Here is a 15609-nt window from a genome sequence, read left to right as displayed (position 1 = left end):
TCCAGACTGAGGCAGATAAATGCGTCTAGCTGCACATGCAGAACAGACGATTTAGAACATGCTGTATCCAAACACTCCAATATGACCAATATATCAACCCTGTAAAGAGGCTGCGATAAAAGAGTGAGGTGATTTGTTGTTTTGAATAAAAAGGGTTTCATTAACTGAAATAACGACAATGAGAGCATTTCATGGATCAATGTCAGTTATGAGTAATGCCAGAAAGATGAAATTCACTTGAACTCGTTTCATTGTTAACCGCTCACCCAAACAATCAGTTCGTACCGAAGCGAAGTTCGTGCGAAGTTTAGAGGAACAGGGTGGAGCCACTGACATCTCTGAGGCTGTTGGCTATATGCCCTCTCCCTCACCCCTTCAGAGAAATGTACCACTATAATAATGGCACTCTAACAGCCTGTTTGCTTCTTGTTCAGGTAGTGGACAATTATGGGGATCAGCATATCAAATTCTGACTGGCCACTGCCTGCAAGTGTTCTGCCAATCACAAGGTGAGAAAAAAAAAGATGTTCTGGGAAATGAAGCACTGACAAAACAGACATCGGTACTTACATGTCTGTCCTTATCAGATGGATTGCTCTTTCCTGCCAAAGAGCCAATGAGAACAGGGGAGTTTGAGGGGCTGCATAGCTCAGGAAACGGATTGGGTATGCTGGGGGCCTGTGTAGCCTTCGTCTCATTTCTGGATCTGTAATTGGATGGATGGATGTATTCATTAACGTTATTACCAACAAAGAAAGATCAAATGATTCAGCAAAGCTGAAAAAAAAAAAAAATCACTGAACTGTATAACTGTATATACACTTTATGAAAAAGTTATTTCTTTTTTATCAAGGGCAACTTCTCTACTTGAATACCAGACATAGTAAGTTGAGATGCTTGTGTAAGTTTGTAAAACTGCCAGAAAGGGAAGAACATGAGAGAAGGTTGAGCGTGAGACAGGGATTGGGAAAAAGACAGAAACAGTGTGAGTGTGTGTGTGTGTGTGTGTGTGTGTGTGAGTGTGAGGTCATACCTGAGAGGAATGCTCTGTGGTAAGGAGCGGCGTGGAGGTGATGTGGTGCAGGGGATGAGGGGGGTGAGGGAGAGCGTTGAGCCGTGAGACATCAGGTCATCTGGACCCATCCCATCAAACACCTCAGAACTCAGCCCATCTACCTCCATCTCTTGACTGGGCTACAGGCACAAGAACAACACAGCATGAGGAGAAACGCAGGAGTGAGGTGGCGGTGAAAAACAAAGAAAAAGCAGAGGAAGAGAGAGGGAGTGAGAGATATGACACAGGGGGGAGAGAGGATGAGAAAGGAAGAGTGCTGAGGGAATGAGTGAAAGTGTGTGTGTGTGGGGGGGGGATTCAAAGAAACTCAGTCAAAAAAGCAGACTGAGTAAATTATTACTTGCAGTTTCATAAGTGAGGCCAATCTTACAGGAAATAGTTTCCATATATCAAATAAAATATACACTGCAAGGAATGTTGTCTCTGCTATTTCTGATTTCCTGAGAAGATAATAATAAAAAACTTGCTGCGATAGTTGAAAAGAAAACAGAACATCTGTTTGCGCACATGGTCATCCATCATGCACCTGAGACACAGTCCAGACTCAAATGCACCTTCAGGTTTTAGAAATGAATACAGAAAATAAAGAAAAAAATCCAAAAATGGTTTATTTCTGTGTCATCATGCTGCTGCAGAATGAAAACAACACACACGGGCACAAATCATGAGAAAACCAGTATGGTCCACAGCTGAAAACTGATTTCTTTGTAGGCTCTGACACTGTGTGTGTGTGTGTGTGTGTGTGTGTGTGTGTGTGTGTGTGTGTGTGTGTGTGTGTGTGTGTGTGTGTGTGTGTTGTGGGTCTTGCAAGTCACACTTGCGATCTGTAATTAATCTCACACTCAGTCACCCATGGAGACATCGTAACAAATCACATCGCCTGACTTCATTGTGAACCAGGAACCCGAAAACAAAAGGCTCCGAGCTCTGAAAGACCTGACACACATCATCTTTTTATAGTCTATCTATCAAACATAAACGAACAACACTCCTACACAAACTGTCTTGAAATAGCCTACAGCACATGTTCTTGTTACCAGGCACATCAACAAACAGCTACATCCATGAATACTCTTACATGGGTGACGTATGCCACCCGACTGAAGACAGGACTGAAAGGCAGTAATAGCCTGGATTAGGTGATCAGGGTGAGGTAACTGCTCTTGTGTCTGAATAGCAAACAGCACAGGGCGAATAGAGCGGCATAATGACGCTTTTATTTGGCAGCGCCACATAAAGGCTCATTATACTGTGCACCAGGAACAAACTGCACTCCTGTATCAGGTAGTGCCTTTCCGAACCTAAAGCCAACTACAATGCCCACAGAGACCCCCTCCGTCCAAAACTGAACTGGGACACCTTTGGGCCATAGCTGTTGAAACTCAGCTGCTATCTAGAAGTTGTCATTTCTAGTTATTCGGCATTTCTAATACATTAAACACATCCGTTAAATCAGAGAAGCGACTAAGAAGACGGTAAAACAACACACATATTGTGAGTGCACAGAGGTTTCATACACTGGAGTGAGTGTTTTAGATCGGAGGCAAAGAGAAAAGCCATGCTCCACTGTAATTTGTAATACAAGGGATTGTGAAGGACTAACACAATATGACGCAAGTCGTTGTCTGGCCAAAAGAGTGGATAACAACAGCAACAAGGCTGATTATAGATTATGCAAATATTATACATGCAACACACACACACACACACCCGTAAGCCTACATATATAAATATAGACAGAATTAAAACACTGCCTGCTATATGTTTTCTCTCTCTCTCTGTCTCTTTTGTAATGCCAATACACCAAAGTGACAAAGAGATGAGAAAGTTGCAGACACCTGGCAACGCGTGCACTGCACAGCCAGTGACTGATTGCGGTGTTCCGATTCATGACCGATAAGGTCATACACGTGCACTTTGTCCATGTTGTGACTGAGGACGTGTAGCCCGAGCTAGCTTGTTAACGAAGTGAGTAAGTGGGGAAACAAAAAAGGTATAAAAAGAACGGTGTCCTGACAAACGAAACGAGTTGATATTAGTCACGCCTTTCTTGTTTGGCAACGCTACACAAGATTGATAAAGGTTGCTCTACAACGGCAGATTAGCCTAAGGTTACAAGCCAAAGCCACAATTTTAGTTTATCATCTCATCAGAACTGGAGTGCTAAGTGCTTATTGTATTTAGATATTTTGCCTTAAAGACACAGCGACCACATAAACTAACAAACATGTTTGGTTGGCACTTACCACACCGGTGCGCCACAAGTAGTCCAATTCCATCATACAACTTTGTAGGCCAATAGCATAAAAAAAATGTAAACGTACCGTATTGATGTGAAGTTGCTCCGGCAGCATAGGGTAGCTACTGGCTTCATCCTGTTAGTCACTCAATGCACAAGTTTGTTAGAAGTTTCACCGGTCAAAACTCAACACACCCCGGTCCGTAGGCGGGGCGAAAGCTTCTGCAGGTGCGTCCCAAAGGTTGACACGAGGCGGGACGGATTAGCGTGTCCTGGAGACGACGTAGGTGACTCTTCTAAACCATAAATTAATGCTTACGCCATATGGGTGAAGGGAATGCAATTGATGCTTCACATAAACCCTTTTCCTTACTAACTCACCCGTTACATCTTAAGATTTAAAAACCACCACAGGTCTAAGAACTAGGCGTGCACTATTCTTAGGCAGTCTTTGAACAGCCAGGTTATTTTGTCTTCTATAGATGACTTAATTCCAATTTTCTTGGGGAATAAACTAAATACTAATATCAAAAGATTGCCGCTTTTTGCATTAGGTATGTTGACTATTTGTGCAACAATATGTGTTGATTGCGGGGGGGGGGGACAGTTCAAGAACTTTGAGAACCTCAAGAATATACCTGGACTTAGATTAGAGTTGAGTAAGGTCTGACTGAGAATAGGAGTCATGCTCCCTATCTCTGCAAAACCAGCCATATGTGTATTCAAGCAGGGGCTAAATTAAATCTTCACATTCAATAAATCCAAACTTAACAAACTTGTAGCCTTTCAAAATACAATGCTACCTTGTTTCTACTTTTAACACGTTTCAGGATAACGTTCATAAATCAGGAAACCATGGCATCTCAGCAGCACTTCCTCAAATTATATGGCATAGGAAATCATGACACACACACACACACACACACACAGAGACACATGCTTTCGTTGTCAGTCTACTTTATCACCGCACTTCTCTAGAACATTCCTTCATTGTACTCAACTGAAATTTTGGTGCCTTCATTGAAAAGAATATCAGGAGACTCAGTGGGCAATGGTCTACTCTTTACTGAGGGGTAAAGAGTTCTCGTTGGAATCATCTTGCATACAGAAAATCTCACTGGCCACTGCTATGGGCCCTGACGTCTAGAATTCAGTACAGTGCATCCATACACAAGATATGCCCACATGTTCCTAGTCTGTTAGGTCAAACAGTTGTAGTATAACAAAACATAAAGAGATAAATGTAAATATTAAACACACACACAAAAAAAGAATGTAACATTTTTTTTTTGTAAAGAGCAATGGTTGTAGCCTCTGGATGTTGCTGGTTTCCTTGTAGTAACATTCTTTACAGACAACCAAAACTGCTGGAATGGCGAGCTGGCCTGCTAACCCTGTGACGATTTGTAGTCGGCCCTACTCAACGTCCTTCGCTTTCACCCTTACAACAGCGGACACTGAAATGAAATGTTCTTACTTCCATTGTTATAAAGTCAAGTTATACACCATCTCTCTTTGTTTTTAAAAATTTGGGATAATGAGCATGGGGTGACATTTGCAATTTTTTTTTTATGTTTTTGTTTTTTAATGGAACCAAATTGGGAAGAGGAGTGTGGATCGGGGGGTTGGTGGGGTGTGGGCATGGCAACGCCCCCTTCGTCCTCCGCTATGTTGTGCTAGTTGGTTGCTCTCTAATTAAACAAAATAAAAACAAATCAAACAAACTTAAAACAAATCAAACAAAAGAAAAAACGGTAGTGTAGATGTTTGAGAGCCACCACACTGCATGTATCGAATTCTGGTGAAAAAACTTGAAAGGAAGCAATCAAGGAGAGAGAAAAAAAAAGAAAAGAAAAGATGACCGCTTGCATGATTTTCAGGCTATGCAAAGAATGATCAAGGAAGATATATATTTTTTTCTCTTTCACATCTTGCTTCCAACCTGATACAGGTTACCATGGAGATTTTTCTACCTTGACATAAGTGGGGCCCAATTCTAATAAACACCACAAGAACACAAAATTAACAACAGCCAATGTGTTTATAAATGCAAACCACTGTCCATGCAACCTGCACACCAATGACATAAGTTAAGCACTGTGTGGATCTGATGAGAAGCCCAGCATTTGTTTTTCATCCTGGGACTTTCTTTGCCTTATGAAAACCATGCTTACAGAGAGACAGAGGGAGGGGGGAGGAGGAGAGCTGAGCGAGAATAGGGCTGGGGAAACCGTGCATTGGGCCAGTTAGGAGGGGTGGTGGGCGGGGGGCAGGTGTGTGGTGTGGTGGGGGTTACAGAGGGGATTCACGAGAGGACAGGAATTGTTTCAAAGGCACGCCAGGGCCATTCCCAGTCCCAGCTAACAGACACAGGCATAGCCTTTCCGTACACACACCCACACACAATCATAGTAAACATACATCCTCAGGTCTGAAACTCTCTCTCTCTCTCTCACACACACACACACACACACACACACACACACACACACACACACACACACACACACACACACACACACACACACACACACACACACACACACACACACACACACACACACACACACACACACACACACACACACACACACACACACAGTAGCAGTTATGTGCACCACAGCCAGATTGACTGTACACTGGAAATCAGAGGGAGCCGATGGGGTTGAGAATAAAGGAAACGGGATGGCCAGTCAGGGCTTGAGCAAGTGCTGCGTGTACACAAACAAACGCACGCACACACTCACACACACACACTCAGATGCGTGCGCTCGCACATACATACAAAGAGACAAACAGACTAATGGAATGGCTCATTTCTGGTTCTTGAGCTGATTGGACAGCCAGTCCAGGCCCTCGTAGAGGCCGTCTCCGCTGGTGGCGCAGGTGGCCTGGATGTACCAGTTGCGGTGGCGAAGCGCGTGAAGCCCCAGCTTGTCTGTAATCTCAGCCGCGTTCATGGCGTTTGGCAGGTCCTACAAAAATAACACCACAATCGTTTAAGGTTCTGTCACATCCACATAATGTCTTTCTCCTCCTCCTCCTCCTCCTCATCATCATCATCGCACTTGATTCTCTGCAGTCTCCAAATTATGAGAATACAAGTGCAACACGGTATGGAGAGATCACATGCTTTTGCTGAAGTGGATTGTAAAGTCCCATACTGTATGAATACGGTTCCATTTAGTTCTACTAAAGATTTCTATGGCATAATGTACACCAATGGAATGCTTACAGCGTATGGTTTGGCTTGCACATCACCGCATACTCTTATGTTGGTATATGGAAGCAATATACAAAACCAACTTCTATTTTTGGATTAAGGATTATAGGTCTGTGGTCTGTCAAAACATGTGTAGGGGTTTGGGCGGGTAGCTCAACAGCACCGATTCTGATCCCATTTACCTGTTTGTTTGCAAAAACAAGCAGCACAGCATCACGCAACTCGTCCTCAGCCAACATTCTCGTCAGCTCCTCGCGTGCCTCATTCACTCTCTCTCTATCATTGCTGTCCACCACGAAAATAAGCCCTGGATTGGAAGAAAGGACAACATGGAGCCCATCAACAGTATAGTAAGAGAAGTATGATCCATAATTCATACCTGATTCAATAAATCAATTATAACAAAAGATTAAACAACATTTTTTATCATAAATATATATATATTTTAAATGATAATGCCCGGGGTCTCTTGATTAAAGTTGCAAAAAGTTCTGATCTCTTAACCAGTCTAGTCTTTTTACTAACCTTGAGTGTTCTGGAAGTAGTGGCGCCAAAGTGGCCGGATTTTGTCCTGCCCGCCGACGTCCCACACTGTAAAACTGATGTTCTTGTATTCTACTGTTTCTACATTGAAACCTGCAAAACCGGAATGAAGAGATGTGAGCTACAAAATGCAATCATTTGGACACCTCCAATCAGATAAAGACACATTAAAAAAAATTGCAAAATGTAATAAATTAGCTTAATCTTCCAACAGACAGAGAAAATTACTAACCAATAGTAGGAATGGTGGTGACGATCTCTCCTAATTTAAGTTTGTATAGGATTGTAGTCTTTCCAGCAGCGTCCAACCCGACCATCAGGATCCTCATCTCCTTCTTGCCGAACAGGCCTTTGAAGAGGTTCGTGAATATATTTCCCATCCTGACAACTGGGAGAGATACAAAAAAAATGTTTTTTTTTTTCTTCCGAAAACCCATAGCAGGCGTAAAGCTCAAGGTGTAGCTTTGCTGAGCTGCCAGACATGGCATAGATATGTCGTGACGTTGCAAGGTAAACAAAAACTAACGTTACCGAACTATCTCTCTCGACGCGGTAACGTTATCAATATCAGAGGTTCTCCAAAATAACATTTACACATTGTGAGTTATAGGCATTAACCTTGACGACAAATGTAGACTGTCAGCTGACTGCTCCCTACACGTTACAGCCATTCAAAGTTAATCCACCATATGTTGGTCACTGAAACTAGCAGAAAGCGAAGGCCGAAAAGGCTACCGTTTGGTTAACATTAGCTAGGATTTTCCAACAACCAGCTGGAATTGCGTTTAGCCACAAGACAAGTGTGACTTAATCCACAGCACTACACGTCCGAGGTTCTAACAAATGTGACTGTGCACATGTTCCATTCAAATAAATGAGGAGATAATTTGGCAGCTATGTTCGTTCATACACTCCCTAGCTTGCTTACCAAATGCTAACGTCATCCTCCCTACAAAGTTTTCTTTTCTAGTTCTAGCAGGAAAGGCTAACGTTGCGTGCTAAATAGCCTGCTTGCTATGTGGCAGTTGCGGAACTATCCTACATCTGCTCTAAGCGGAACACATCTTATAACAATAATGCTTGATTTTAACAACCATTATTACAATGGCAATCCGTATCCATAGTGAAGATGTAAAGATGAAAGTGTTCACCTTGCCATTCGAGGCTCAATATATCAATCGTTTAACACCACCCTAAGCTTCCTTGATAGCCAAGCTAACTAGATGGCTACCTTGGTTGCTAACCATTTCATTGCCAATCTAGCGCCAGTGCTAGCCAACGTTAGCTAGGTAGTGTCGCGTCATATGCGGTGACCAGTTTTGAGGTCAGTTGAGAAGATAACGACCGAGTTCTATTAGTGACATGAACTGCATCTAAATTAGAAGCTCTCTGTAGGGACATTATAGAATATGAATTATTGTAGTCACCTTTAAATTGCCGCTTCTCGACTCTTCTGTTTCACCGCTATTTTCTCTGTCACCTCAAAATGGCGTATCGCACAACTCAGAAGAAACCGGCCTTGCAAACTCCACCCATAATGCAGGGTCATCCAATCCAAGTATGACAAATGCCGCCTCTGCTCCAACCAAACAACTGAAATGCGAAAAAGTCCCTCCTTTTCAATACGTTACCCAACCGCATACCATCAGGTGGAGTGACATACATCCCGGAAATATCCCATCAACCCCATCGAAAACAAAACGCGTTTTAGGCTGCCATGTTTGTTCAACGCTGCGGACTGTTGTAAAAATAAATTCGCGCTTTCCTGCTCAAAATTCAAAGGATTACAACACATTTCTCTGCAAATAAGTTGTCGTAAGTAAAAGTAAACATGTCGGACTTTATAGAGAGTGAGGCTGAAGAGTCTGAGGAAGAGTTTGAGGAGAAAGACTTGAAACCCAGAAAGACTCAGAAATTCACAGAGGATGATGAGGAGGAAGAAGAAGAATTGAATCCAGAGGATCAGGATGAGCGTGGAAACTTGCGCGGGCTCATAAACGACGACGATGAGGATGATGAAGAGGAACCTGCAGGTAGTAGAGCAGGCAGTGGTAGCGATTCGGGTGAAGAGGTCCGTCATCGCCGTCGGAAACGTAACTATGATGATCTCTTGGATGAGGATGACCTCGATCTCATTGAAGAGAACTTGGGTGTCAAAGTTAAAAGACGAAAAAAACGATTTGAACGTCTGAGAAACATGGACGACGATGACGAAGAGGATGATGAGAAGGATTTGATTGCTGATGAAATCTTCACTGGTGGTGATGGAGAGGTAGATGGGGAGGTTGAAGATGGAGAGACATTGGATGTGCATTTGGCCCATGCCGCTGAGGAGGAGGAGGAAGAAGATGAAGAATCGGACATTGATGACTTCATTGTGGATGATGATGGCCAGCCACTGAGGAAGAAAAAAGGCAAGAAATTCTCTGGCTATACAGATGCGGCCCTTCAGGAAGCCCAGGAGATCTTTGGTGGGGATTTTGACTACTCTGACTTTGACGCTGAGCCCTTTGACCAGGGAGAAGAGGAGGAGGAGGATCAAGAAGATGAGTCTTGGGACAGGCCCAAAAAGCAGGTAAAGAGGAAAACGGGTCGTCGCAGCATCTTTGACGTCTACGAGCCCAGTGAGTTGGAGAAGAGCCACATGACTGACCAGGACAATGAAATACGAAGCACAGACATGCCAGAGAGATTCCAGCTGCGTGTCATACCAGTAAAGCCAGCCGAGGATGATGAGCTGGAGGAGGAGGCGGAGTGGATCTTCAGAAATGCCTTCTCCAACTCCACCATCTCAATGCAGGACAGCACAGACTATCTGAACCCAGGCTCTAACACCACTTTCAGTTACAAACAGCCCCAGACTGTCAGCAAGATCAAAGAGGCTCTTAACTTCATGAGGAACCAGCACTTTGAGGTACCTTTTATTGCATTCTACAGAAAAGAGTATGTTGAGCCAGAGCTAAATATTAATGCATTGTGGAAAGTCTGGCACTGGGATGCAAAGTGGACTCACCTGAGAACACGTAAAGATAACCTAACCCGCCTCTTCAATAAGATGCAGTCATATCAGTTTGAGCAAATTTCAGCTGATCCTGATAAGCCACTGGCAGATGCTGTCCGGCCACTGGACACTGCAGACCTGACAAGACTGAAAGACGTTCAGTCCTTTGATGAACTCCGAGATGTTTACCAACACTTCCAACTGTATTATGGGCAGGACATCCCTAAAATGCAGAATGCAGCCAAAGCTGTTAAGAAAAAAATTAAAAAGATTAAGAAAATCTCTGCAGATGAGGATGGTGAGGAGGAGGAAGAGGAGGTGGAGGAGGAGGAGGAGGAGGAGCAGCCGCAGCACAAGGGCCCTGTGTTAAAGATGGCCACCCGCCGAGACATGTACAGTATCTGTCAAAAAGTAGGTCTTGATGGCCTTGCCAAAAAGTTTGGTCTGACACCTGAGCAGTTTGGTGAGAACTTGCGTGACAGCTACCAGCGGCACGAAACAGAACAGTTCCCAGCTGAGCCCCTTGAATTAGCCAAAGACTACATCTGCACCCAGTTTAGCACTCCTGAGGCAGTGCTGGAAGCTGCACGCTACATGGTGGCCCTGCAGATCGCCCGTGAACCTTTAGTCAGGCATGTGATCCGGCAGACTTTCCAGGAGAGGGCAAAGGTCAATATCAAGCCCAGCAAAAAGGGCAAAAAGGACATAGATGAGTCACACTATGCCTACGCTTTTAAGTTCCTAAAAAACAAGCCAGTGAAAGAGCTGACCGGAGAGCAGTTCCTAAAAATGGGCCAAGCTGAGGAGGAGGGCCTGCTTACAATGGACATGAACATCGACTTAATGGGCGTCAGTGGCTACGGTGGCGACGCAACCTACTTCGAGGAGATCAAGCAGTTCTACTACAGAGATGAGTTCAGCCACCAGGTGCAGGAGTGGAATAAGCAGCGAGCCATGGCCATCGAACAAGCTCTGAAGCAGTTCCTTTACCCGCAGATGACCAAAGAGTTGAGGTTCAAGCTCATCGAAGAGGCAAAGGACCACATTGTCAGGTCATGCTGCAAGAAGCTCTGCAACTGGCTGAAAGTGGCGCCCTATCGGCCCGAGCAGCAGATGGAGGAGGATGATGACCTGATGGACGAGACGCAGAGCAAGGGCATCCGGGTGATGGGGGTGGCCTACACAGAGGGCAGAGACACGCCGGTGTTTTGCTGTCTGATCAACGGAGAAGGAGAAGTCATCGACTTCCTGCGCCTCCCCCACTTCCTGAAAAGGAGGAACGCGTGGAATGAGGAGGAAAGAGAGAAGAAGCTGAATGACATTGAGAGCCTCAAAAAGTTTCTCCTCAGCAAGAAGCCTCATGTTGTGGCTGTCTGTGCGGAAAACCGTGACTCCCAAATGGTGATGGAAGACATCAAGCGCACACTGACTGAACTAGAACAGGATTCCTCTCTGCCTGCCGTAGGGGTGGAGCTAGTCAACAATGATCTGGCAACGCTTTACATGAACAGCTTAAAATCAGAGGCAGACTTCCGTGACTACCCCCCACTTTTGCGACAGGCAGTATCCGTGGCCAGGCAGATTCAGGACCCCCTGGTGGAGTTTGCCCAGATTTGCAGTAGTGATGAGGACATCCTCTGTCTCAAGCTCCACCCCCTTCAGGAGCAGGTTGACAAGGACGAGCTCCTTACTGCTCTCTACCGTGAGTTTATCAACAGAGTGAATGAGGTGGGGGTGGATGTCAACCGCGCCATTGCTCACCCATACACGCAAAGCCTGGTGCAGTACATCTGCGGCCTGGGCCCAAGAAAAGGTGCCCACCTGCTTAAGATCCTGAAACAGAACAACACGCGTCTTGAGAACCGCACCCAGCTGGTCACCATGTGCCACATGGGCCCCAAAGTCTTCATCAACTGCGCCGGCTTCATCAAGATCGACACCGCCTCGCTGGGCGACAGCACAGACTCCTACATCGAGGTGCTGGATGGCTCGCGCGTTCACCCCGAGACCTATGAGTGGGCGCGCAAGATGGCGGTGGACGCCCTGGAGTATGATGAGTCGGCAGAGGACGCCAACCCTGCTGGGGCGCTGGAGGAGATCCTGGACAACCCAGAGAGGCTGAAAGACCTGGACCTGGACGCTTTTGCAGAGGAGTTGGAACGGCAAGGCTACGGCAACAAGGGCATCACCCTCTACGACATCCGCGCCGAGCTCAGTTGCAGGTACAAGGACCTGAGAGCGCAGTACAGGTCGCCCAACTCTGAGCAGGTGTTCAACATGCTGACCAAAGAGACGCCGGAGAGCTTCTACATAGGCAAGCTGATCACTTGTGTGGTCACAGGCATTGCTCACCGGCGCCCGCAGGGTGAGAGTTATGACCAGGCCATCCGCAACGACGAGACAGGGCTGTGGCAGTGCCCGTTCTGTCGCCAGGACAACTTCCCTGAGCTCAGTGAGGTGTGGAACCACTTTGACAGCGGCTCCTGCCCCGGCCAGGCCATCGGCGTGCGTAATCGTCTGGACAACGGCGTCCAGGGGTTCATCCCTACTAAGTTCCTAAGTGACAAAGTCGTCAAGCACCCAGAGGAGAGGGTCAAGGTCGGCATGACCGTGCACTGCCGGATCATGAAGATTGACATTGAGAAGTTCAGCGTCGACCTCACCTGCCGAACGTCTGACCTGATGGACAAGAACAACGAGTGGAAACTGCACAAGGACGTCTACTATGACTTTGATGCGGAGTCGGAGGAGGTGAAGCGGGACGAGGAGCTGAAGAAGAAGAACCAGAGGACCACCTACATCAGGCGAGTGATCGCTCACCCGTCCTTCCACAACATCAACTTCAAACAGGCCGAGAAGATGATGGAGACCATGGACCAGGGCGACATGGTGTTCCGGCCAAGCAGCAAAGGGGAGAGCCACCTCACGCTCACATGGAAGGTGGGAGACGGGATCTTTCAGCACGTGGACGTGCGTGAAGAGGGCAAAGAGAACGCTTTCAGCCTGGGACATAAACTGTGGATTAACAACGAGGAGTATGAAGATTTAGATGAGATCACAGCCAGGTTTGTGCAGCCCTTGGCGGCGTTTGCGCGCGAGCTCCTTTACCACAAGTACTTTCAGGAGACTGATGGAGGCAACAGGAAGAAGATGGAGGAGCTGCTGGTCAAGTCAAAGAGGGAGAAGCCCACATTCATCCCCTACTACATCTCAGCCTGTAGAGACCTGCCTGGGAAGTTCCTGCTCGGCTACCAGCCCAGGGGGAAGCCGAGGATCGAGTACGTCTCCATCACCCCGGACGGCTTCCGCTACCGCTCGCGAGTGTTCCCCACTGTCAACGGGCTGTTCCGATGGTTCAAGGACCACTACCACGAGCCCGTGCCCGGTGTAACCCCCAGCAGTGGCAGCCGAACACAGACACCCGCATCAGTCAACGCCACCCCCGCCAACATCAACATCGCTGACCTGACACGAGCGGTGAGTTCCCTCCCGCCAAACATGACCTCCCAGATGTTCAATGCCATCGCGGCTGTGAAGGCCCAGGGTCAGAACGCCAACACTACCCCGGCCCAGTGGGGCTCCAGCCAGTATGCCTACAGTGGCGGAGGAGGCAGCTCGGGCGGTGGCGGGGGCAGCAGCAGCGCCTACCACGTCTTTGCCACGCCGCAGCAGCCCATAACAACCCCCAACTACCCGATGACGTCGCCCAGCTACATGGGGGGCTTCATCACCCCAGAGATCCAGTCGGTGCCCACGCCGAGGTACCCAGGCACCACGCCACAGTCTTCCTACGGCGACCATTCCTCGTCCAAGTCGTCCTCGTCCCACAGCAGGTCGTCGTCGCAGCAGCAGCAACAACAGCAGCAGCAGCAGGCCAAGCAGAGCAACACGGCGGTGGACTGGGCCAAGATGGCCGAGCAGTGGCGGCAGGAGAAGGAGGCCGAGCAACGCAAGAAGACGCCGCGCATGACACCGCGCCCTTCACCCAGTCCCATGATCGAAAGCACTCCCATGTCCATCGCCGGCGACGCAACGCCCCTGCTGGACGAAACAGACCAGTAGAGGCTGAGGTGAGAGTCACAGCAACAGAAACGCCAACGCCATCCATCCCCTCTCTGCTCTTTCTGTCCCTTTGGTCTGCAGTGGCTTTCTCTCCCTTTAATGCTCCCATCCCATCTCTGTGTTGAAAAAGGACTTAACGGGATAAAAGCATAACGATAGTATTTTTACAAATGTTTTCAGTCATATGTATGTCATCATACTACTAAAGCCTCTGTGTGGGCTTGTCCAGCTTTGTGAATTGAGTTTAATTAGTTATACATTTCTGATTTCGTTTATTTTTTTTTGTGGAAGGACAGTGTCCCAGACAAACTACAGACATCCATGATGCAATGACTTGAAGAGTAAATACCAGTTACATTGATTTTGTTGTAAGGTTAAACCAGAGATATTTTGAACACTGTGAACAGACAGCATTTTAATCCAACAGCAGGCATGCCTAAGTGAAGTACAACACATATGCTGCTGATGTTAGTAATGACATCAGTGTTATAATAATTATGGCATCAGAACAGTTTCAGGTATCCTCTGGCAACAGTGTCTATTCTGATAGGTAGCCATTTTGTGATGCAGCTGTGTTACCTTTTTTATTTGTATTATTCTTCTTATTAATTCATTTCAGGACTCATGGAATTTTAAATTCAGTTACTCTTCTGTAACTTAGAAATTGAATTTGTCCTACAATAAATCAAGTTGACATACAGCATTGAAGTTTTTTATGTGAATTAAATGCAAGACTAAGGCATTCTTTGTATTGATTAGGCCTAATGGGGATGATTGTGTACATAACATTGGACAGTAATTTAAAGATGGTTTTAATCACAGATATCAAACATACAAATGACCCAGAATTAAAATGTACACCATAGTGAAGCCTGCTATGTTTGCCTCTGCACTAAGAACATTTGTGTACATTTGTGTTTTCCCACTCAGGCAAGAATGGAAAATATAGGAATATTAGATTATCAGAAGTCAAACTCATGAAAATAGTTTGAAGAATAAGTAAAACTTAATTGCATAGAAGTTTTGATCAAAGTTATCAATTACTATACAAAACTATAAGAAAGGAACATTCCACTTCCATATTTATCCAAATATAATTTTAAACACATATTTAGTAATAGACATTAACACAGCATGATTCTACTTCTGTTGTTCACTATAAATAAACAAATATGTATCATGGTTCCAAATAAATAAATAATATATGAGGGGTTGACAAAGAAAGACTTGCCTTCACATTGATGAGGTCAAGGAAGTACACGACACGATATGAAAGATAATTTTACTAAACAAAATTCTTTTGGCAGTTACTTGCAGTTAGAACAAAATTCATGAAACATAATCTGCACTTGTTGGAAATCACCACATTAAAATGTGCTGAAGTGACCACAAGATGTCGCACACGAGACAAAATACAACCTGCCAAAACCTCCCTCGACGTCACAGCTCGGGCATTTCTTGAGCAT

The 15609-nt window shown here is 45.8% G+C and overlaps 3 protein-coding genes across 3 annotated transcripts in view; 1 reads left to right on the top strand and 2 right to left on the bottom strand.

Moving 5' to 3' along the window:
* grb7 (growth factor receptor bound protein 7) overlaps nt 1-3357 on the bottom strand; it is a gene marked incomplete at both ends in the record, with an annotated part of 13042 nt that extends 9685 nt beyond the window's left edge. Inside the window, 3 exons of the mRNA XM_080835282.1 lie at nt 571-706; nt 1034-1194; nt 3322-3357. Of these exons, the coding sequence (XP_080691408.1) occupies nt 571-706; nt 1034-1194; nt 3322-3357 (333 nt within the window). The remainder of the gene's footprint in view (nt 1-570; nt 707-1033; nt 1195-3321) is intronic.
* A 1007-nt stretch (nt 3358-4364) lies between these two features.
* Nucleotides 4365-8580, bottom strand: arf2b (ARF GTPase 2b). Its single transcript, XM_080836002.1, has 5 exons — nt 8508-8580; nt 7313-7468; nt 7063-7173; nt 6720-6844; nt 4365-6289 (listed from the first exon to the last, which is right to left on the bottom strand). Exons 2-5 carry the CDS (start codon nt 7458-7460, stop codon nt 6128-6130), a joined length of 546 nt encoding a protein of 181 aa, XP_080692128.1. The 5' UTR covers nt 7461-7468; nt 8508-8580; the 3' UTR covers nt 4365-6127.
* A 274-nt stretch (nt 8581-8854) lies between these two features.
* supt6h (SPT6 homolog, histone chaperone and transcription elongation factor) lies at nt 8855-14812 on the top strand. Its single transcript, XM_080833881.1, has one exon. The coding sequence runs from the start codon at nt 8912-8914 to the stop codon at nt 14141-14143; it is 5232 nt and encodes a 1743-aa protein (XP_080690007.1). The 5' UTR covers nt 8855-8911; the 3' UTR covers nt 14144-14812.
* Nucleotides 14813-15609: the final 797 nt, after the last annotated feature.

Source organism: Sprattus sprattus (assembly GCF_963457725.1).
Source record: "Sprattus sprattus genome assembly, chromosome: 3".
NCBI lineage: Eukaryota > Metazoa > Chordata > Actinopteri > Clupeiformes > Clupeidae > Sprattus > Sprattus sprattus.
The sequence above is the reverse complement of the archived record's forward strand: the minus strand, read 5'-3'. Positions and strand labels throughout refer to the sequence as shown.